Source organism: Lonchura striata, chromosome 7 (assembly GCF_046129695.1).
Source record: "Lonchura striata isolate bLonStr1 chromosome 7, bLonStr1.mat, whole genome shotgun sequence".
Lineage (NCBI taxonomy): Eukaryota > Metazoa > Chordata > Aves > Passeriformes > Estrildidae > Lonchura > Lonchura striata.
Genome location: NC_134609.1, coordinates 25,935,692 through 25,960,185, shown reverse-complemented (window position 1 = coordinate 25,960,185; position 24,494 = coordinate 25,935,692). Strand labels below are relative to the sequence as shown.

General features: G+C 41.2%; 1 protein-coding gene across 5 annotated transcripts in view; it reads left to right on the top strand.

Moving 5' to 3' along the window:
- The window catches only part of HSPA12A (heat shock protein family A (Hsp70) member 12A), a 51,042-nt gene extending 27,415 nt beyond the window's left edge, over window positions 1–23,627 (top strand). For all 5 annotated transcript variants that reach the window (XM_021537274.2, XM_077784713.1, XM_021537276.3 and 2 more), the window contains exons 8-13: window positions 10,855–11,026; window positions 14,087–14,173; window positions 14,705–14,809; window positions 15,303–15,561; window positions 17,187–17,290; window positions 18,531–23,627. In XM_021537274.2, coding sequence (XP_021392949.1) covers window positions 10,855–11,026; window positions 14,087–14,173; window positions 14,705–14,809; window positions 15,303–15,561; window positions 17,187–17,290; window positions 18,531–19,165 — 1,362 coding nt within the window. In that variant the 3' untranslated portion in view covers window positions 19,166–23,627. The remainder of the gene's footprint in view (window positions 1–10,854; window positions 11,027–14,086; window positions 14,174–14,704; window positions 14,810–15,302; window positions 15,562–17,186; window positions 17,291–18,530) is intronic.
- Window positions 23,628–24,494: the final 867 nt, after the last annotated feature.

Genomic DNA, 24,494 nt, shown 5'->3' with positions numbered 1-24,494 from the left:
CCTCAGCCAGGTTCACATGAAGGCAGAGACATCTGCCAATCCAGTTCTGTACATTTCTGTTTGTCCACTTTTGTGGCACAAATTGGAGCATTTGGAGATTTTTCTTTTGCTAAACAAGTAAAACAAGAGGTTTTCATAGCATTCTGTGTTAGAGTCAATCTGTGCCTGTGTGTTACAAAGTTTTCAGTTCTTAGAAATTGACTGAAAGCAACAGAAATAGCCAAAAAATAGAATTTTCGTTCTGCCTGGTGGAAAGGCTGTGCTAGGTGGCATTTACCAGCCGAGAAAGAAAATGATGGTTTGAAAGGCTGTAAACTACAATCATTAGAAACCCACAAATGTAACTCAGTGTGGACAGGATCTAAAACTAATGGGTTTTGATTGTAATAAATTCATAGAAAAGGTCAACAGATTGTTCTGAAAGACATCTTAGATGCCAGTATTCAGTTACAAAGAAAAGAAATATGAGCTGAAATTGGAACTGTAGTGAAAAATATTCTGAGGTACAGAACAAGATGCATCTTACAGAAAATAGCAAGCAGGTATTTTTCTCAGTGCAGATCCTTCTCAGTGAGGGCCACTTGTGTCTTTTAATAAAATTAGCCTGAGCTATAAGGACCCACAATAAGGATGTTTCTAAATAAAGGAAGGAGAGAGCCTGAGACATTAGGAAGAGACTTGAATAGGAAGGGTCAGACTTTGCTGTTGTGCTAACTGGTGCATGCCCTGGGTACAAAAAGCATTTCTAGAGTTTTATAACATTAAAAATTGAAAAGCTTATGAGAATTTAATGGCTTAATTTTTCTAATGCACGCTACTCATCAAACTTGCAAGTAGTGTTCTCCTGCACCTTGGGGGATATAATGTAATGCAGCAAAAAATTCTTGGTAATGCCACTTGGAGCTAAGCTTTCAGTTACTGCCCAAATGTGATCTGTGACAAGAGTCCCTTGGGAAGGAGCTGCACAACATCACCCTGGAGAAATATGGACCAAATGCCACTCCATTTATCTTCAACTTATCAAAAAACTTAACTTCTACTTGTTATCGTTCAGCAATATGTAACTCAGCTATAGTAAGGCTAATTTGGATTTATTTGTGGTCCCAATACCTGAGAAACTTTTTGAGGGCGCAAGAAAACAAGCAATGTTTGCAAAGAAAAATGTTGGTGATTTCAGTCTCTTGTGGTTATTCCTTACCTAAAAAATTATCCAAGATTCCCCTCTGTGGAAAATTGTGTCTGGGACCAAAATGTGATTCACTGGATCTAATTTACTAAGTAAGGGCTGCTGCAATTCCTGGCATTCTTTCATGTCTCACAAATACAAGAAATCCTTTTCTCTCTCATGAGGCAGAAATCTTCTGCCTCACCTGTGTGTAGCAAGAAATTATATTTCTTATGAGCAGTTCATAAAAGCTTTTTGTCAGATAGGCACAGGTAAACTCTAGAACCTTCTTCATGAATTGTAAATAAAAGTGCTGCTTCATGATTAGTAGCCAGTGGTCATAATTTCAGATATTTCCTACCTTATCTTCTGTCTTTCTTCCTAAAAGAAAAAAAATGATTTTATAAACTAAAAAGGGGAAATGGGAATACAAAATCCAGAAGACCCAGTACGTATAAATTTTATTAATAGAATCAAACAGGCTATGCAGTTCCAACAAAGTCCAAGCTCAGTTTGAAAATAAAAGAAAAGATAATAAAAGTAATGTATAAAATACAAAGTATAGATATGCTTAGGTAAAGCAATTTGTATTCTTAACTAGGTAATAGCAACATAAGAAAAATAAATTGAGGCATCTGGCTGTGCTTAGCAAAGGCATTTATCTCAATCAGACAGCCAAGCTGTCTGTAACAAACTGGTTCATCTAATCAGTGGCCACACAAATGCAGCAGTTCTGGCTGTAGCCAGTGCAGCTCCACACATTCATTATTTTAAGTGTTCTGAAAATAAAAGTCACACTTCATTATGGTTCCAGGTGCCCCATTTGTTCCCTTGCTTTTCACAGTGAGATAATGCCATAGTTTCTAGGCAGCCATTAAGAGGGAGAAATGTTCCATGTTATTTCTTACCACAGGAATAGCTTTACTGACAGGTTAGCAAATATCAAATTGATGCTGCTTTGATTATTGAAATATCAAATGGATTCTGCTTTAACCCAAAGTGACTTGCTAAGGAACATGATCAGGTATGTGCATGCAGAGGCAGCCAGGGTGATTATTCAGAGCCTGAGCACCCTTCATTCCAACAAACTTCAGCAACAGCTCCACTGAAAACCTTAGTATTGATTTGGGTACTCAGACCTTGATGCTTTTTCATTAGTCGGTAGTTTCACAAAATTCATTCTTAGTGATTTACAAAATGTTATATGGGAATCTTGCAGCAGAGCTGAATGCAAAAGCTGGGTTTCAAGTCCGTGTCTGCTATTTGTATCCTCATGTTTTTAAGCATAAAGGCCATTTTTACCTCTAAAGCCAATGAATTAATTAAGAACTGAATTTCCTTCTCTGGGACTGAGGCAGATAATATTTTTTGAGTGCAGATTGTGTTAGTGTTGTAAACTCAACCTGGGCACCCCTGATGCATTGAACTAATTGATTTCCATATGTTGCATCAATTTTAATGTGGCTTATGGCTGATGTTTAGGATTACAGGACTGCTTGAGGCTGTTATGCTCTATATATTTTTAGCTTTAAAAATAAAAAAAAAAAAATATGCTGTGACAAATGTTTCCTTTTGATTCCAAAACACTTGAACAAAAGTTCTAATTCCAATCCATACAGAAACCTGAATAACAGAGCAGTGAGTCTGGTACTGCTGCCAGCCTGTCAGGCACGATGGGCTCCCTCTCACTGATACACACAAGGATGTGACATGAGAGTCACAAAGACAAAGAGAGGTGCTTAGCCTTTGGGAAGGATTCCTTCCTGCAGTTCTGGCCTTTCTCAGTGTAGGATACCTGCAGCATTTTGGTCATGGAAGCTTTAATTGGGAGTGTTGGTTGGAGATCATCTAGCCTGACCTTCCAGTTGAAGCAGGGTTCTTGCCTACACTGGGTCAGCAGTGGCTTTGTTGAATCACTTTTTAAAGCTCTCCAAGGACAGAGATGCCTTTCTGAGCAGCTGTTCACGTGCTGCACCACCATCTTAGTAAAAAAAGGGGTTTTAGTACCCGGTTTGGACCCCACAAGCTGCAGTATGTGGCTTTTGTCCTTTCTTGTATCTCCTGGCAAGACTGAGAAGAATTGTGTCTGCTTTGGACCTGCCCTTCAGAGAGCTGCAGGCAGCTGTTCAATTGCTCCTTGGCTTACAAGGGTCTCTTCCACCATAAAACTAATTTTAACTGTATGTAAAATGGTAATCTAAACCTCTTAGTCCTTCAGCACACATGGCCATGCACAGCTATAAAGGGGAAGTGGTGTAACTATTAACTAGAATTAATTTCTGTGTTGTCTAGTGATGGTCACCAAACCAGCTGTACAGGTGCCAGTGTGAGGTACCCTATTCCCATCTCTCCTACTGGCTGCAGATGGGAGGATTTCACCCAAAAAGCCCTTCACAGGAGCTCACAGCTTGTGAGTTCCCTGTTTGAAGTAATAGCAGCAGTGGGTTCAGCCCAGGTGAAAACTGTGGGAAGTTTGTGAATTTTCTGTGGGTTAAGTTCCTTTATACAGGCTTCTGGTATGGGCAAGCCCTGGGAATTCAGAAAGCACTGCCAAGCCCACACCCTGGTATTTTAAAAGCAGGGAAATAGTGTATAAATATGTAGTGACAGTATCTGTTTCCTCATGGCAGAAGGGAAAATGTCTGGGGCCCCAAAAAAGCCCTTTAGGATAAACCCAAAATCCTAAGGAAGGTTTAAAGGCTGATTTTTACTTTGAATTTCATCCTTTTATGCCTTTCATATTATTTCATTACTTTTGTTTGTGTAAAGTGAGTAAATGAAAACTATTACGGGGTCTCTTAGCTTCCAGTCTGTGCCCTTCCATTAGTGGCTTTTTCAACTTCCATAGTTTGTATTCCCCTTGTCTGCAAAATGAAGTTACTACTATGTCACTTTTTAAAAAAAAATTTAGCCTGAGATGTCCTTTATGCTTTCTCAAGCAGTTTTCTCACAGAGATGAGTATCTTTGTCCTGTCCCTGAGCTGTACAGATGAGGAAGCTGACACTGAAAGAATTCTGCAGCTGTGATAATTATCCACAACGTTCTCACTTGTGAAATGCAAAGTATCAGTGACACCTGATTAGACTGGGACAAGGACAGCCTGTGCCACAAGCCTGATTTTAGTTCAGCCATCAGTAATTGTGTGAAAATGTATGCTTTCATGTATATCTGTTAGCTATGTGCATGTATGTGTAGTGAATGTTAAGAGAAAGCAAAATGCTCTCTCTGTGAAGCAGAAAGGGCGTCTCACATTGTAGATGTCAGATCTTTGCAGGATCAGCTGCCACCCAATCATTGTGTTGACTGGATTTTTTAAAATAAGTCAATATTCAGTTTTCTTCTAGGCTCTTCTATCCAGAATACATAATTTTGAAAGGGGGGAAGCACCCAGTAGCTCTTCCTCCTGCCTTTGGCAAACGCAGACTCTTTGCTGTGGTCACCAAGAGGAATCTTGGAAAACCCTTCTTATTTTGTGGCTTTTGAGCAATTTTAAGAATCTGTCTTTGAAGAGATAAGAGGGCAGAGCTAACTGGGCTGTCTGACCTCAGTCTATTCTACTTACCCACAATATTTCCTGTACTGCAGTACTCCTCATCACTCTGAAGTCTAAGGGCAAAGCATCAGGATATCTGGTGGTGCAGTGAGTTTCAAATTTCTTTTAAACCTTCTCCAGGCAGAGGCTCCAGTAAAAGTGCCTGCAGTGTGCTTTTCCTGCAGCTCTGTGGTACCCACTCCCTGCCAGCCCTGCTTCCCCTCCAGTGCCTCTTTGGGATGATGCTGGGAGTCTTTTCCCATGTTGCTCATCTTCTTTCCTGGCACACTCTGCCTCCGTAATGAGATCTCAGTGTTTATTTGTGACATCCCAGTCTGATGCCATAGGACTGGAGAAAGTGCTAGCTGGTGAAAAAGGAGGAGGATTAGAGGAGCTCACTTACCAAGGCACTAAGTGGATGGTGTTACCATGAAGCCCTTAACACAATGAACTGATTAAACAGTGGAAGTTTCACAAGGCACTTAATTTCCAGCCGCTGTTTTGTCTTGCCTTGATTCAGCCTCACAATACTTTGTTCATTCAGCCTGCACAGTGCTTAACTTGCAATCATGCCTTTCCTATTGTTACTAATTATAATAAGTATCTTGGAAAATAGGAAAATGTTGCTGTTAATTGTCAGCTTCTCTTGTTTTGGCTATATGATGTTGTCCTGCAGAGCTTTGTTTCCTAATGAACCCCATCATCTTTACAGGGCTGTTTAATGGGATTCAACTTCTAAATTTTATCTCTGGTGCTTACTCATGGGGCTTCAGTGGTAAAACAGGTTTTAAAGGTTTTTCCTGCTGACCAGAAGAGTGGATCATTGCACTTGTCTGGCCTGCAGCATTGCTCCAGCAGTTGGTGAGGTGACAAAGAGGGAGAGGAGAGGGGGGACCCAAGGCTGTGGAGGTGATGGAGGAATCTGTTCCTGCTGCTTCTGCATGTGCTCCATGCCACGGGCACAAATGGAACCTTGCTGGCTGGGGAGCAGCAGCGTTTGGCTGTGACACTGACCTGGAGTTCTGGGGTTGTGGAGGGAATTCTCTCCTCGTTGTGGGTTCCTGTACCACCTTACAGAAAGCCTTTTAGTCTCCGTGCCTTGTTTTTCCAACTGTGTCATGAGGGTGGCTCTTTTGCCTGTGTTTATCTGTTTATTTATCTGTGCTACATTTTTGTATCTGGAAATGCTTTTTTAATTGTGAATGCAGTGCCTACAGCCATGCAACAGTAGTGAATCAGGTCGTAGATGACTACAAAATATATCAAAGCAGAAACAAAAGTAGAATTAATCCAATTGTTCTTTTAATAAGTTTTGTAACTCAAAAGAACAGGTGTACTCCACATAAGGCAGGTTCCTTGTGTTACAAATCAGTGGTCAGGCTATTTTATTTCCCCCCTTAAAAATACAGCTGATGTATCTTTCTGAAAAACCAAAAAAGAAAAGAACTTTACCCACTTCTTTCAATAATTTGCAAGGATGGGAATAGGAAACAGGTATCTTGTAAATCACGGTGTGTTTCCTAACACTGTACTTCTCTTGAGGTCACTGTGGTGTAATAAGTAAAGAACACACTGGTATTCTATCTGGCTGTGGAGAACTGCAGGTAAATGCTGATGCTTCTAATTACAGGAGCATTCAGAGATGGGACATTTTCACTAGGCCTACCTTAAAAAGACTGACCACATGGAATATTCTATTATAATGCTGTCTTTAATGTAATATACATTACAATATTAAAAAGAAATAAAAATGCATTGGTTTTTTTTTTTTTTTTTCTGTCTGTTGCAGCATGTGAGGCTGGGTTTTAAAGCAGCATCTTTTAATCTGTAGTAATGGTGATTCTGCATGTGGAGTGAGTGAAAACAGTTCTCTGAAGTGCTCAGACTGCTGCAGTGAGCTGCAGTCCAGACCTCAATATTTGCTAGTGGTGAGCTACTCTAACAGTTGGCAGCTGGTGCTGTTCAGGGAATCAGGAATGTGCTGTGGTCAGCTGTGGCTCTCTCCTGGTGACACCTCTCTGCCTCTAAAACCAGAGCTGGTGGCCAGGGTGAGAATTCACCTGCATCGTGAATTATTTATGCTCCAGTACATGAGACTTTGAAATACTTTGAAGTTTGCTGTCCATGATGCATCTTGGCAAATGAACTGTAATGCATTGGCACCAGCACGCTGTGCTGCTGGAGGGGGTGAGGTCTGGGAGTTCTCTTGTCAAAAAGTGAAATCCTAGTCCTCAGGCACGTGAGCAAAGTTGAATTTTAGAGCAGTTTGTTTCATAGTGTTCTTTGCTTCTTCCAGATGTATAAATGCAGCAATATCTTGCAAATTAATTGAAGAAATTTCTTGTGCTAAAATAATTTTTGTAATCCCACGATGAGTTTTGAACTTTTGTGTTCCTGGGGAAACTGTTCTCTGCTGCCTTCATGTCCCATGAGTGATGACTGCTAGTGAGTGCTAGGGAGCAAGAAAATCTCCTTAGCAGGCTGGAGTCAAGACACTGCTCTGTTCTAAACTCTGCTATAAGCTGCCCTGGGCAAAAGCAAATTGGTGTGTCTGTCCCACTGCCAGAAGGATCTCTAGAATATTGAATATTGAGACATTGTTTAGATCTGCCCTGCTCAGGCCTGTTAACTTGTGAATCCCTGGTCTATATTACAGTAGTGCTTGGGCAGCAGTGGGGCAAGAACACGGAGTGAGGCAGACAGGAAGCAGAAAGTGTAAAATACAGCAAATCCCCAAATGCCTGCAATTAATAATTTTAACAAATGCATCACTGTTTCTTCATGTTGGCTGCCTGCTGTTTCCACTCCTCTTTCTCTGCATGCTCAATATTTTTCTCCCATCTGTCCCTTGGCCGTAATGATGGGACAGATGCACTGCCTAAGTCTTCCTCTTGGAGCTTGTATTAAAACAACCTCATTGCTCCATTCCTCCCCAGCAGTATTTATGTGCTCATGTTTCTTTATCATCTCCCCTTCCCCCATTTTCTCTGTGCTGTGTATAGATGTATAGATATAGATGTAATGTGCTCTCTTTCATGGTCTAAGTGGAAATATTATATACACGAGGTATGAAATATTGATTGCTACATATACCTATATATATTTTTATATAAAAATATGTGTGTATGTATATATATGGACATATATATGTGTGTCTACATATAAAAATATGTTTTGGATGCCATGTACCTTTCACTGTAAAAGATTCTCTGTATGGTCTTTTTATGATGTGAAACAACACAGTCTTCATTGTAACTTCAAACTGTAAGAAAGGCTTTTAAACTAAAAGCTTCAGCATTTTATTCATGATGCTGTGTTAGGATCAGCTGTGCTTTGAACTGTTAAAAACTGTCACTTCTGTTGCATGTTTTGCTCAGGAGATAATTTGGGTATGTTAAAATCATAGCTAGAGAGAAAAAGGAGCAAGAACAGCATCTGCTGAGCATGGAGGGTCTGAGGACACAGATCCCAGTCCATCGCTGCAGGTCACTGCCTTCCTCTCCTGACTGCAGTGTGAAAAGTTCATGGTACAGGCTGCTGCTGGAGGAGGGGAGGAAGCAAATGTTATTGTTAATGGTTTACTGTTTGCTTTTAGCAGCACCAGCCTTGGGAGTTTTTACTAAAATTCCCTCTAGGATGGATGATTTAGCAATTAATACAATAATAATAATTTTCTCCCCACCACCACCTCCAGTTAGGAAATACCAGTGCATTCCATGTCTGTGGAACTCACTTCTTGTCACTTCTGCAAATGCTTTGTGTTGTAGCCTTTGGATTTTAATATCCTTGGGAACAAACTATTTTTTCCCTACAATACAGTTTTGTCTTTAGTGCTTAGGTTAGCCTGAGACTAAGAATTGTCTGTGCTGCTGACACATGCCCAGTACCAGGAGCAGACTGAGCACTCTTGGGTTCATCCACTTTGCTTGATACTGAAAAAAACCCACTTGCTGCTCAGATTCAGAGCTCTCACACGACATGATAATGGATTTAATACAAGTGAAAACTGAAGCAGGGTAGTCAGGAGCTAATTGTTCTCCAAGTAATTGTTATTGGACAGAGCAGGAAGTGGTGCCCTTAGAACAGCAGCAAGATCCAAATCAGGCTTTTAGCAACATTCTCCAAAGGCAAAGACAGGTTGTGTGCAGACACCAGACATTTGTGGAATTCCTAAGCAGATCAGACAAATCTGTTTGTCAGGGACCTGAGTATTGATCCACATCTGGAATGGTGCTCTTCCCAGTGCAACAAACCAAAACGTCCTGTGTGGAAAAGCTCAGCTGGAGCTCAGTGATGCTGAAGTGAGCTGGCATGAGACCAGCCCTGCCTGTGCCTGCTGCATCCAGATGTGTCACAGGAGGGACTGGGTTTATCCTCAGGCACATCTTCATCCCCAGTACAGCTCCAGGGCTGCATCTGCCAACTTGCTCACATGCAAGTGATGTGATGGCAGGAGAGTCTCTGCTTAATTGATGCTCTTTTTATGCATTTTAGTGTTACTCTGGCTGATGTAACTCTGTTCTCCAAAGTTTAAAGTTTGGTTGCAATCTTTTCAATATAGTATTTTTTTCAATATGTGTTGCCACAGAGCTGGCAAGGTTTGAAATTCTCTAGTATTTATTTTCACAATCTTTTCCTTCCCAACAGTTCTGCTAATTTTGGATCATGCTGTTTAGTCCAGTGGATGTAACTGAAGCAGAAAGGTTTGCCCAACAGCAATAAAGGCTGTAAAGTGACCATAATCCCAGTCATGGTGTGCTTGTAAAATAATGAGCAACCAAGAGTTTAACTCTTAAAACTTATTTTGCCTTTTTTTTTTTTTTTTTTTTTTTTTTTTTTTTTTTTTTTGTTATCAACAGTAACAAAAAGTGAGGAAGATGCTTTCTTCAAGAATCTGTTTATGTTACTCATTAGGGTGGAGAGGGTAAAATGAGTCAGTAAATATGAATGACAGTTTTGTGTCTCAAGTCTTATCCTGGTACTGCTTTTAAACCAACTTTATGTTGAGTTTCTGGCTGCAGGTGTCAATGAGGCAGCAATTCCCACAGCATGCAATGTAGCTGTATGAAAGATGTCAAATTCCAGTTCAGGTCTGCAGAGTTTCCATGTCCTTTCCAGTCCTTCTTTTGGGGATGCTCTAGAGACACCACAGTCTGTGTGTGTATGAGTTGAAGGCTGGAAGACTGATTGTGGAAGAAGAAAAATTGTTGATTTTGTTTTATTAGTTTGCTAGGAAGCTTTAGTGTTCAGCACTTAACTGAAAAGTAATAGCAAGTAGCCCAAAAGTTGGCAGAAAGAGTTGAAAGATGTCTGTTTTCTAGGCAGAAATACCAGAGAAGATAAATTAAAGCAGAGTTTTGTGAACTGTTCTTTGAATATTTTTCTTTAAGCCCAATTCTGAGACTGATGTAGTTACATAAGAACTCGAGGCTTTTTGAAAATATCTGTGTCTGAAGGCTGAAAATCCATCAAGAAAACAGAAAGAATGGCTGATTTTATAATGTAGTATTATTTTTAGGCTTGTTCTCATTACATTTTAGGGAACTTGCCCTGTTGTATTTTGTCTCCTTTAATATACTGAGCATTTTTAAGATAATAAAAAAGCAAATGTACTTTAAAGCAATGGATTTTGAAATAGAAAATGTTGGTTGTAAGATAAAAGATGCATTACTGGTGAAGTGTATAGTATATTCCTGTAGAGTTAAACGGTGCAGGAACCTCATTTTGGCAAGGACTGTGAATATCTGGGACATAAAGACATATTTAAAATATTGTGGCGAGGAGAGGCAAAAGGAGGCTAAAAGGAGGCTGGGGCCCCTGTTAGCTGGCAGATTCACAGGTTTATTAGAATTGAGTTCAGGTTTTAGGCCAATTATTGCAGGTTTCAATGCGATTTTCTTCGTTTCCCCACCTGTCATGTACACAAGTGCTCGGTCAGACACGTTAGCATGGTAAGTGCATGCAATCCTCCCTGTTACAGCCTGTGGACGTGTGCTGTGCAGTGTGGGCAGGACAATTGCCAGATGCAGACCTTTCCCCCTGGCAGCAGCTCCTCGCTGGGGTGAGCCAGCAGAGCCCAGGGGCTGGGGGACAGCCTTGTGCTGAGAGGGGCTGCAGGGTTCCCACCCCACTTCTCTGATCCCTTCTCTCTCACAGGCAGGAATGGCATCTCCCGAAAACCCCGAGCAGCTGATCATTGCCCTGGAACCCGAGGCTGCCTCCATCTACTGCCGGAAGCTGCGCCTGCACCAGATGATAGACCTGAGTAGTAGGGCTCCTGTCAATGGCTACAGCCCCAGTGACACTATTGGAACTGGATTTACACAGGGTATTTCTGTTCATTCCCTTCGCAGATTCTCATGCCTGCGTTTGCTCTGTCCCCGAGGGATGGTTTCTCACCGTTTCTTCTCGTCCTGGTTCTCTCAAAATGTTTCAGGCTGGCATCAGTTTGCTTTTAAAAACTGTTCTGCTGCTTACTATATTGAGACTTGTTTATATGTTGACCCAGCAGACATCACAGAATGATTTGGGTTGGAAAGAAACTCAAAAATCATCTAGTTCCAGCCCTCTGCCATGGGCAGGGACACCTTCCACTGTCCCAGGCTGCTCCAAGCCCCATCAACCTGGCCTTGGACACTTCCAGGGATGGGGCAGCCACAGCTTCTCTGGTCACCCTGTGCCAGGGCCTCACCACTCTCACAGGGAACAAGTTTTTCAAGTGTGTATTCCTAATACACACTTGAATTTTAGCGTGCAGGTAGCTTCTTTGTATTGTCTTTATTTGGATGTTGTGGGGGTCTTTTAGTATTTTCACAACAGTATTTTTCTGCCTTAAGTTAGTACTTCATGCTGGATTGTTTTTTTTTTTCCATTTAATTTGTTGGAAGCAATTATGTGTTTGATTATCTGCATTCTTAAGGCAGTGCTAAATAACTGGATCTGCTATGAAACAATTAGTCTGAGGTGTTCCCAAGTATTGGCAGATCCTTTTTGCTTTCATCTTTGTGAAATATCATTAATTACCTCCATTATACTACATTCCAACACTCAGTGGAGCACATGGCATTGGAATGTAGCAATGAATTTATCTGCATGTTGAAGAGCAACTGGATAATGCCCTTCTGATTTATTGAGCTGGGATCTGTTGCTGCTGTCACTGATTGAAGGGGAGGGACAGAGATTGGAGCAATGTAAGTCACTTGACAGAAGATCCTTCCTCACCAGAGGCTTTTGAGCTTGGCAGCCTACTGAAACTGGAGGGAAATAGAGGAAACAAAAAAGGAAAATGGCCTGCAGCAGTAAGATTTGATAGCTGCTTAATGTGCATATTTCTCTATATCTCTGTGAATTGGAACAGTTGTCCTGATACTGATGGTAGTGTGACAATCTATCCTAGGAGGAGTTTTTCAGAAGATTCTGTATTTTATCATATTTGCTAGGTCAAAACAGTAGAGGCAAGTGGGAGGTTAAGCTAGTAGAGCTATTCCTGAGGATATCTTTTTCAGTTAGGCAGAGTGACTACATCGTTCTCTCAAATCCATGGCTCTCCCAGCCAGCACTTGTCAGATGTGTTCAGTGTTTGGAGGACCACGCAGAGTACAGGACACAATCTGTTTTCAGGATTCTGTCCCTTCAGGGCCCCTGGGCTTCTCTCCCCCTCATTTGTGCCCTGAACTATTCCAGTTCCTTGTGATTTTACATGAACTCACTTTCAGACAACACAGGGATTTGCTTCTGGGAAAATAATAAAGGAGTTTATCTGGTTAAGGTTTTTAAGCTGGGCAGAATCTGGCAGATCATGGATTTCTGCTAATGGGCTTTTTCTTGGGTAGGGGTACCATTCTCATTCTTGACTTTGTATGGTAAAAAGCTATTGGGGATAAGAAAGGTTTCATGTCAAAATTAATGAAAACAAAGTTTGGAGTGAATTAATTTGGGGTTGGAATTAAAATTTCATAAAGGCATGGCAAGCACCCAAGACAAGCTGAGAACAGATTCAGGAGAAAAACCCTTTAAATATAAACAGAGAGAAGCACTCCAAGGACCATATTATTGCTGTGAAGTCAAAACAGAAATTTTAGTGTTCATAGTAGCAAGGGTAAGCTTGCTTCAGCTGTAGTTAAAGACTGGTTCTTGTGTTCTCTCCTAGCCAACAGGAGGGAATGAAAGGATTGCCATTGATTTCTGTGAGCTTGACAGGCCCTCACTTGGACCTAGTGCTTCATCTGAGCCATGGAATGCTTCATCTGAGCTCTCCCTGTGCTGCCCAGTCAGGGCACTGAGGCTGGGGCAGCTTCTCTGCATCGTGGAACCTTTTTGGGGAGGGTGCAGGAGCAAGTGGAGCTGATGCTCTGTTTTTCTGATGACAGGCACTATAGAAATAGGAAGCAAAGTGCATTCTGTGATTTGCATGCTGGTATTTTCAGAAAAAATTTCTACCCATGGCAGGCTGCCTCTCTTGTAGTGTTTTATGAAGTGCCTTTGAAGGTGACTGATGATAACACAAGGAATGTAGGTTTTTTTATCATTCAGTTATAGAGGTTGATTTGGAAGCATAAATAGCAGAGGTTCTCACTACTCTGCTTTCTCTTGACAGACTGTTCTGCATCTTTTAAATGTCTAAGTAGCAGTTAAGTCTTGTAAGTTAATGGGTTGTTAAAATTGTCTTGCAAGATTACACTTAATTTTTAATTGGTGTATATTTTAAATATTGTGAGGGTCAGCCCTGGTGATCAGTGTCCTTAAGATAATTCTAATTCTTACTTGTCCTTAAGATTAATTCTGAATAATCTGAGCAGCAGTGCTTCTGGCTGCTTGTTTTGGGGTGGACTGACATCCTGAGAGGCTGGTGAGGCGTATTTGCCTGAGCACTCAAAATGAGCAGTGGTTTTTGGAAATGTGGGAATGTTCTCCCATCCCGGGTGGTGGGGGGTGTCTGGGCGTGGGCTGGGGCTGCCATCTGCTGGTGGCGGCTGCTGTGAGCACAGCTGGCTGCCAGCCCCCACCCTGCTGCCACCCACGCTTTGCAAGCCAGAGTGCATTGAAAAACTGCAAGTCAGACCTGTTTATAGCTTTCTTATTATCAGATTGGTGCTATATATAATTAATTGCATTATTTGTATTAGGTAATTAGCATAGATTAAAAGACAAATAAATATAAATAACAATATCAAGGAAGATCAGGCTGGCTGTAAACCATTCTTCCTTCTTTCCAGGAATGACATTCTACCTAATGTTTCTGGTCCCAGTGCAGTAATTTTTGTACATTTGTTAAGAAATGATACATACAGATCTGTCAGCCTGCTTGCACTTGTTCCCTGCAGTTTTTGATTTTATTTCTTCATGCTTTTTTATACTCAATAACTTTTTTTTTTCTGTCAATCACTAGGGAAGGAGCACGTGCGCCGGAACCGGCAGAGTCGGACCTTCATGGTGGAAAATGTCATAGGAGAGATCTGGTCTGAGCTGGAGGAAGGTCCTGTCCTTTCTTGAACAAACTTTGGTTTTGTATTGCAGGCAAATATTGTGTTTCCCACAAAGGTGCTGTGCACTGCATTGTTCTCATAGTGGTTATAAAGGGGAAAAGGAAAAAACCCACAACTTCACGAGCTGCTCTTAGTTACAAGTGTTGAATTGCAATTCTGTATGCTCTAGCATAAGATTTATTAATGAGATGGTGGAAAGCCATGCAACTAGAATATTTTCCTCAGAACAGGCTTTGTAAATATGGTATAATATTTGGTAGCCCACTAGGATGTACACCAGCAGCATGACCAGTCCCACTTTTCAGCTGTGTTACATTAATAGCTTTTGACATCTAGCTTTGATATTTGTTATCAGTAATTGTGTTGTAATTACTAGCAAAGATCAAGTCTTCAGCATGGCCATGCTGGCTGTCTGTAGGCCCTTATCTCCCTTATCTGGTGGCCTCAGGAGCTCTCACTGCAGTGAGCTGGAGTGCTCACGGTGGTGTAAATGACCCTGGCCTGTCCCCTTGGCATTCCAGGTGATCGGTACATCGTGGTTGACAGTGGAGGAGGCACAGTGGATATGACTGTCCATCAGATCAGGCTCCCTGAAGGACATCTGAAGGAGCTCTACAAAGCAACAGGTATTCACAGAATTCACAGCATGACTAGGTTGGAAGTGATCTTAAAATCATCGAGTCCAACCCGTGCCCTAACACCTCATGTAATGTCACTTCCACTGCTTGCTTTGTGTAATTAGATGGTGTATTATATATTTATGTAATGTTTTGGCTTGTCAGTGAAGGAAGTCTGTGCCTTTATTGCATTTTACTGACAGTTCTCCCTGAAGTGAGACTAGCACGCCAAATTAGTGTAACCCAGCTGCTGGTTGGCTGAATCACATTTATAGTGATAGTGTTAGAATGGCTGTGTTGATACAGGAGTAAGTAACTGTGAGGCAAAGGTGAGATCTTGATTAGACCAACTGTTACGTTTAGCAAAGATCCTTTTTTTGTGAACCTTCTCCTATGACAGTCCTGAGAGTGTTGTTCTGATGTGTATGTGGTCAACTCAGAATGTCATAGGAATATTTAAGAATATATAGAATATTAAAGCTGTGTTTTGTCTGTGCTACAGGTGGGCCATACGGTTCTTTAGGTGTGGACTACGAGTTCGAGAAGCTCCTGTGTAAAATATTTGGGGAAGATTTCATTGAGCAGTTTAAGATCAAGCGCCCGGCGGCCTGGGTGGATCTGATGATCGCGTTTGAGTCCCGCAAGCGGGCGGCAGCTCCCGACAGGACCAACCCCCTGAACATCACCCTGCCCTTCTCCTTCATTGACTACTACAAGAAGTTCCGAGGGCACAGTGTAGAGCATGCCTTGAGGAAAAGCAAGTGAGTAGACAACCACATGGATGCAGAATTAACTACTGGTAGCAAAGACAAATAATTAAAATATCCTAATTATATTAGGACTGAAAGGCAACAGCGTAAAAGTGTAGGAGCATAAAAGGTAATAGCATAAAAGGATGAGAAAATGGGGTTGCATCTGCTGCAGTTTCCAGAATGAAAAGTTCTGATCTATCTCTTGCAAGAACTTTTCTGTACAAGATTTGCACTTTTCAGGTATATTGCTTTCCACGACTTCTGTTAGGCCACCACTACATCGCTTTCTTTGACTGTATACTGAGAGTGTCTTGCATGTTAATTAGGAATGTCAGATCAAACACAGAATTTGTTGCCTAGAACCTTAATTTTTAGCGGCTGGATCATAGAAAAAAGTCCAAGATTGTGAGATGTGTAAATATATTTATGGCTTGAGGGAAGTTATTAACAGTATCAGATCACTAGAGAAAACTACACTACTGCATAAAGCTCTGCAAGGGGAAGCATTCAGCTTTTGAAGTGATGGCAGGCTTTTGCTTCTTACAGTATTTAACAAGTTTGATAATTTGCTTGATAGGCAGGGAGACATAATCCCCTCCAGAGATCTTAATTCATGATTTTTAGTATCAAAAAGTCACCCTAAATGACAAGATAATGGGCTGCTGTAGAAAAGGAAGTGAGCAGGGCATTTTGCATCTCTTGAAGTTATATGTTACAGAAAGCCTGGAGTTTAATGAGAACGAACAAGAAAACCTGTGAACCTGGGGCAGAAGGCTTGGGACCTGAGAAGGGAAGACCTGATATTTAGTACCTGTGCCTTAATTTTTTAAACTAGCCAATGTTGAATGTAGTATGCAGGCTGGAACTCCTGCATCTCTTTCAGAAGTTATTGGTAAATGTACTGGAAGCTTAAGTGACTTGGAATTCAGCTAAAAGTTGCTTTCTAAATGAGATTGAGGTTCTGAAGTAATAAAAAATTTCTGGAAATCCTTCTCCTCACAAGGCCATCTCCTTTTTATTAGTAGTCTTAATGGTGAATCTTAGAGGAAATGCTAAATGCTCCCTTCAAATGAAATAAAATCAATTGGATAAGAGGATAGAAAGAGTGTAAACGTTAACATATAATGTGCATGAATGTAAGGGAGATTACTGAGCTGTACAGATGTGTATCAGTGGTAGAATAGCATAATGCCTGTGTTCACTTAATATATGTTATGCCTCATTAAAATGCCATTCTCTCTTCTGCCTCCTGAGGCTTCCCAACTTGCTTGTTTTCCCTGTGTGTTTCCAGTGGCTTTGGCCTGCCACTGCTATAATCTAAATATTGCCCTTCTGGGGATGAATCAGTGCTGTTTCAGATGAGTGAGCCCTGCACTGACTGCCAGCTGTTTCAGAGAGCAGTTGAGCATTGCTAATGCTGTAGAAGGCAATCAGGCAAAGAAAATAACAATTAGACAAGCCAAAATAATAATTCTCCCTTCAAATTTTACATAACTGCAGTTGGTATGGGGCTTGGGTGAGGTGGGGCACTTTGTGCCAAGAAAAATACAGGAGATTCTGTAAACTCATTAATGCTGGTCGTTTCACAGCTCAGCTGCAATGCTTTAATGTTCTTTCTGGCTGTTCCTTTGCAGTGTGGACTTTGTGAAGTGGTCCTCCCAGGGAATGCTGAGGATGAGCCCGGATGCAATGAATGCTCTTTTCAAACCTACAATAGACCAGATCGTGCAGCACCTGAGTACGTATCTGTGTGTGGTTCCACTTCCTGGCTGGGCTGAAACTGAAGCTTTGCTCACCCATTTCAACCCAGTAACAACCCTCTTGGTCTGCACCAGCTGTGGATAAGAAATTCAGGTCTGAAACTTGCAGCTCTCTACAAATCAGCTGGGAAGATAATAAAACTAAGGGATATATCCTGAGAACATACCCCTGCCTAGCTCTAGGGTTAGCTACTGAGTGTGATTCAGTTCTGTTAAAGCTTCAATTTCTCTATGCTTCCAGGGCTACAAGTATTCAGAGGGCTGACATGCACTGGGAAGCCCAGATCCTGCCTTTCTTTTTCCTGGTTCAGACAACAACTAAATTATACCAGAGTTGTAACTTGTTTCTGGCTATTTCAGCTATTCAGACCTCCAGTTTGTTCCTGCTGAGTGGAAGGTCACATTTGTTCATGACCATCCAAATCACTGAGATCTCTAAAGCACAAATAGTACATGATGCATCATGGTAAAAGTACTTCCAGGCATGGCTTAAGCAGCAATGAATTTATTTGTCCAGTAATGGAAAGTGACAAGTGCTTATTGGGAAAGTTACTATTTAAGGTCTTCCTAGCAGAAGATGAAATTAGTATCAGGTAGAGTATCATGTTTGTGGTGAGAGAAGTGTTTCTTTCTACACATTAGAATGCACTATTTGGAATAAATATCCAGCTTTGTTCATCATATTTGAGGGATTATTAGCTAAATTTCAGAACTTAATAAGACAACAAGTATAGAGCAAGCTTATATGTGAGCAGGGAGGGAGACACCTAGGACTGCAACAGTTGTGACAGGTAACTCACTTGTTTAAATTAAAAATGAGCCTACAAGAGCACTGCATGATTTTCTTGAAAGTAAGAGATGTGGCGTCAAGCTAAGAGGGAAAAATCTGTAAAAATGTAAAAGAGGGATTATTTTGCAGGTGATATTTATTGTGGTTAAGATGCTGGAGTCAGAAATAAGTGAATTTGAAACTGAGTGATCTGGAATGCAATAAGGGGTTGGTTTTAAATGCCAGTTCATAAATGTGGTGAGTGAATTCATAGTGAATAGTGAAATACACTTGAGATAACAGAAGTGGGACTGGTGCATGCTGAGGGTGGCAGTGTGGGCACGGATGTGGCAGTTTCAGATCAAGTGCATGGAACTCAGACATTGGCATTTTCACTTGCATTGCCTTGTAAAAGTGGATTTTATTGCATGCTCTCTGTTTCTGTTCAGGTGAGGTGTTCGATAAGCCGGAGGTGACCAATGTGAAGTTCCTGTTCCTGGTGGGTGGCTTTGCCGAATCCCCCTTGCTCCAACAAGCCGTCCAGAGCGCTTTTGGCTCGAGGTGCCGGGTCATCATTCCCCAGGATGTGGGTCTGACCATCCTCAAAGGAGCTGTTCTCTTTGGCCTCGACCCTGCCGTGATCAAGGTGCGGCGCTCCCCTCTGACCTACGGCGTCGGGGTGCTCAACCGCTTCGTGGAGGGCAAGCATCCCCCGGAGAAGCTGCTGGTCAAAGACGGCACGCGCTGGTGCACCGACGTCTTTGACAAGTTCATCTCAGCCGACCAGTCCGTAGCCCTGGGAGAGACTGTGACACGCAGTTACACACCTGCCAAGCCTTCTCAGTTAGTAATAGTGATCAATATCTACAGCTCAGAGCAAGACAACGTCAGCTTCATCACCGAGCCCGGCGTGAAGAAGTGCGGCACCCTGCGCTTGGATCTCACGGGAACTGACGCTGCCGTGCCCAACCGGCGCGAGATCAAAACGCTGATGCAGTTTGGGGACACTGAAATCAAAGCCATGGCTGTTGATGTTGCGACCTCTAAAAGTGTCAAAGTTGGTATTGATTTCTTAAATTACTAACGGCCCTTTCCCCCACCACAGCCTGTTTGTGAGACTGATCTTCCACTGTTCCATTCTTTGACTTTCGTCTGTCATGTCATCACCTTGAATTTCAGCAGGCTATATGAGAACAGCTAGTGAGGTGGGGTATGTTGTGTTTGTGTCCTTTGGTGACCAAGGACTGCATTTTGAAAAACCCCTGAAAAGTTTTGGGAGCAAAAGTTCCAGAGGTAGTAAAAGTTACCAAGTTACTCACGCATGCTTAAAGATCTACCTTTATAAAGTAAACACTGATTATTGTTGGATCCTGAAGGTTAGTTAAAAAAATACCAAGTTGTAATCTCTTTGCCTTGTTCTTCTTCCTCTTCCTCCCGAGAAAAACTCACTAACCCATGTGGCTGTTGTAGGGGGTGTATCTGTGTGGGATATCTGTTTAAACAGCACCATTCTCTGGCAATGGGAACAAATTAGTATTTTTATTGTATTCTTTTGGTTTTGCCCAGTGCTTTCAGAATTTAAAGTGCTGAAAATGAATGACTCAAAGAAATGTCAATTAGGATGTCAATTACTTAAATTCTGAGTAAAGAAAATCCCTAGAAATCCTTAAATTTATATTTAGGAAATACATGTGTGTTTTGGGGGCCTAATATTGATTCCCTCAGGTTGAAAACAAGGCCTTTGTTGTTAAAGCTCTCAGAACAAGCTGTCAGATTAATTAGCTAGAATTATCCTCATTATACTTCGGAAAATTATATTAAGAACAAACCTATTTCTCTTTTGGGTCTTCTAAACTTACTTTTATTAGTCTCCATCTGAAACCACAGAATCGCAGAGTAGTTGAGCTTGAAGGGGACATCCATTGACTATCTGATAAAACCTCTGTTCTAAGCAGTATCAGTCAGAACAAGTTTCTTTTTCCAATTTTTATTGTCTCCAAAATGAAAATCCCTGAACTCCAGGCAACTTGTTTGATAACCCTCACTGTAAAGGTTTTCTTTCTTATGCTTAAAAAGAATTTCTTGAGTTTAAATTTGTGCGTGTTGCCTCTTTCTTGCTCCTTCACTGGGTACCTCTGAGAAGTCTGGCTCCTTCCTCTTTCCTGTCTGCTCTCAGACATTCCTAGCATCCCCTGAGCCTCCTTGAGTCCAGCAGCCCCAGCTCAATCCCTTCTCCCCTTCAATTTGCTGGTCTCAGAGCTGTGTGTCCGTGTCTCTGCTGCCCTGGGAGGCACAGAGCTGCACTGGGCACTCAGAGCTGCTCTCAGCAGGGCTGGACCAGGGCAGTGATGGCTTTTCCAGATCTCCTGACAGTCTGTTCCCAGTGCAGCCCAGGGGCTGCTGGCACTCTGTGTGCCAGGGGCACATTGCTGCCTCTCTCTCAGTGTCTGCCACGATGCCAGGGCGTTGCTGTGCTGCCAGGCTGCTTCCCACACAGCTCCTGCTGCATGGGCTCCTTCCTGCCTTTGCACTTTGCACTTGCCTTTGCTGAACTTCATCAGGTTCCTGTCTGCACATTTCTCCAGCCTGTCAACATCCCATCTGCTTTATTAAGCACCTCCCCAGGTGATTTTATTTCTTTTCTTGTTCATTCCTGTGTTAAGATCTGGAAGCACCGCTTCCAAATGATGAATGGTGGCTGTCCAGAAACATTTAAATAATTCAGAAGAGACAAAACATTCAGATCTAAAGTAATACATTTTTTTTTTGTAGCAAACATTTTAATTCAGTAAAATATGTTGCTGGGTTGAGTTGAATGGCCAATGAAGTGGAAGGCAGAAGCCAATAGAATGAAAGTACAAATAGCATTAAATAAAACATTCCTTACATGGCAGTGAGTTCAGAGCTCTTGAAGCAGGAGAAATGCACTGATGGCCATGATAGCATCTTGTTTTCCAAATAACCACTTTGTGGAAATGTTTCCTTAAGCATGCTCACCTGGCAAATTTCTTTTGCAACTAGAATAGTTTTTACTTTGCAAAATGCTACAGGAGGAAAATTTCTGAAACCTACATTCTGCATCTGCCATGAACTGACAGCTTTCACATCCTAATTCCACTCCAAATTAGCAGAGTGGTACCAGCCTGTAAAATCACCCTAAAATGCTGACACTTTCCAGTACATTTATACAGAACTGCCTGATTACCTGCTGGAATTCATTACATTTTCAAAACGTTGCAATGTTAATTATTAACCTAAACCTTCCTTTTTAAAAAGTCAAGCATGAGCTAAATCCATTACAGACACTTTTGGGAGATTAAAGCTTTATCAGTTATTTCATTAATTTATGTTCCAATCCTGCACTTAAACTTTCTGTGTTTGTCCTGGAGTTTTGCCACAGTAAAGAGCTGGACAACTGATCCACTGCATTTTGTCATTGAGTTTTCTGTGTCTCCTGCAGAATTCCCTGATTGAATGGGAAATGTATTCTGCATTCAGCTTTAAAATAAATAAATAAAGGACTATGGAGAATGCTAGTCACAGTATCCTGCTGGATACTTTCTATAATTACAAAGTGTGCTTGCTAGCAGTCGATTTCCTGCTGCCTGCTAAATGCTTTAAAAGCTAAATACTGGGAATTTTTTTGTGTGTGCTGCTTTCCATGGTTTACAAACAAGAGAAACTTTAAGATGAGTTATGAACAATATAATTTTATGTATATACAATATTTAAATATTGTACAGACTCTTTCTTTCTACAGTGCTATTTTCTTGTATAAAAATGCACTTTGCCTCTGTTGATTTCATTCAGCTGTTAATTTTAAATAACACAGTTTCTCAATCAGCTTCTGTAATTATAGGCTTTTAAAGATGGTAAGATATGAAATGTAAAAGGCCGATCTTATAATAATAGGAAAGAAATGTTGGTGTGTCAGAGAATACAACATTGTTCCTGCAATGCAAGTCATACCAGCTAAGCACATCACACAAATGCAATAGTCTGTTGCTGGGGTTTTCATTTCTTTGTTTCAGATGGTGACCATTCCATCTCCAGCAATTCTTCATAATAATGGATGAATCCTCCTGTAAAACCAAAAATCAGATTGTAAAATCTGGGTATACAGCTTCTTCACTAGGTTTTGGGTTTTTAAATAAGGAGCTTCTCTAGTTTAAAAAACTACAACAACAACAAATGAAAAACTACCTCCCAAAGCCAGGCAACACTCTTGTATTGTAGCTGCAGGTAAGATACAGTCTCTGTCTACCACTTCCACCTGCCAAAAACCAAAATTCTTACAGAAAAATAGGCTTTGCTGTCTTTGCATGCTATGTTAAGCTGAATCTGTCCAGTTCTGCACAGATTTGTTTTCAGTGGCCTTAACACAGGATTTGGTCTAATAAATGGCTGCCACTCCCCGTCCCCCCTGTGAAGAGGAGGTGACCTGCAAGATCAGGTGGCCCCTGATTTTTGTGCTGATTCCGGCCTTTCTGCAGGGAAAGCTACAGGTGGTTTCTGCAGCTCTTCTGAAGCACAGTTCCCTGCACAGCAGTGATCCTCTGCCCTTTCTGAGTCACCCTTTGTAAGATCCCATCTGGATCCAAGCAGGGGCTTGTTCTGAAATCCCTGTAAAACATGGTTTACATATTTTTGCACTTCCTCCGTCAGTCTGGTGAGAACACTATCAAGCTTATCTTTGCAGAGCACTGAACTACTGAACAAATTCCCAGCTGTGCTTGTTGCCCTCTTTCAGAATGGAAAATTAGCTTGTCTCTCTAAGGAATTAGAATTGTTAAGTAGAATATTATGCTGTGGTCTGTAGACTGTAACCCAATTAAACAACTTTACATTGTAAGAGGCATGTGGATGCCCATTTCTATAAAGGATGTTAGGCTGTAAAATGAATATGAAATTTACTAGGAAATGAGGCATTTTTAGAATTGTAGTTGTGATGCTTTGCAGGACGTTCCCCTGCAGAGCATTTTTTTGGTAGGGGTTTCAGATGACATTGTGCAACTTAGTGTTGAAAAGACAACAAGGCCAGCTATCCATAAGGAGAGCAGAAGGTCTTGGCAGGAGTTTTGCTCTAAGCAGCAATTTGCAAGTTTGGGTCCAGGTTACTGATTTAGCAGCTAATTGTGATGGAATGATTAATTGTGCTAGAATATGATAAATGTGCAGTGGTGATTAGGACAGTTTTCATTGGTATGAGTATACCAATATTCATATACAGGAGTTTTAATGCATTATTATGAGAAGGCTAATTATATATTGCAGAGACTTAATAGCCAAGATAAGCTGCATATTTATGATATGAAGTGGCTTAAGCGGATGAATAGTATAAAAGTTGTTGGGCATAATGTCACAGTACTCACCTGCTTGAAATAGTCTTAAACTATATTATAAAACCAACCATTGTGGTCTTGTTCACCTCTGTGCAAGATAAATTCAGATTTCACTGATACTTGGAGCTGTTCACAACTTGTCTGGATTGTATCTTGAGTGTTCTTGTGTCTTCAATCATGTCAAATAAAATACCTTAAAACTAATTTCTCTTTTTGGGTGCTACTGTTCTTATGGAAATGGCTGTAAAAAGAAACCTAATTTAATATGAAATTGAGACAGGCCAAGTGGTTATGCTTGAATTTGGGTGCTCCTTCATGTGTGTAACTGAGCAGAAGTGACACCGACCATCTGTACAGCTTTAGTTCACTTGTGTGCCCAAGGTGGAACTCCACTGCTGCTCATGACTCAGCTTCTAGCAAAATTGGTGTAGCTCTCTGAGTAAGGTGTTTGTTGGAGTTCAGGCAGACTTTGGGAAATACCAAAAGCAGATCAGGTACTTTCTGCAGTGATGCTCTCAGAGAGCCAGGAAATCAAATACAAAATCTGATATATTGAAGAGAACTAATCTATTATTAAAAGTTGTTTTATTGTTAAAAATGCATTATCAGGCCAATAAGCTGGCCAATAACCAGGTATATTAGCATGAGGATGTGCCTTTTCATAGACCTAGGGATGTTCAGTAAGGTCCAGCTGCACTGCAAAAACCCTTGCATAGCAGTTTGTGCAGTATTACATTTTTGTGCCAACAGCTGTAGGCCATGTTCCTCTGAAATTTAGCAGTGTTGGCACAAGCTCTGGAGGTGATTCAGTGGCACAGGTGACCTTGGTCCACGATGCTGCAAAGATGCAGAGAGTGAACTGAGATGCTTTAGCAGTCACTACACCCAACTTCCACCTATTTGCTGCAATGAAGGTGTTTTACAAGTGCTTTATGACTATAATTATAAACACCATCCTAATAGGCTAGGTACTGTATTTAACTTGTAATGAACTTGATTTCAGCTAAACATTCAATTAATGTTACTAGTACAATGGGAAATATAATTACAGTCTTCAGAGACACATTAAGA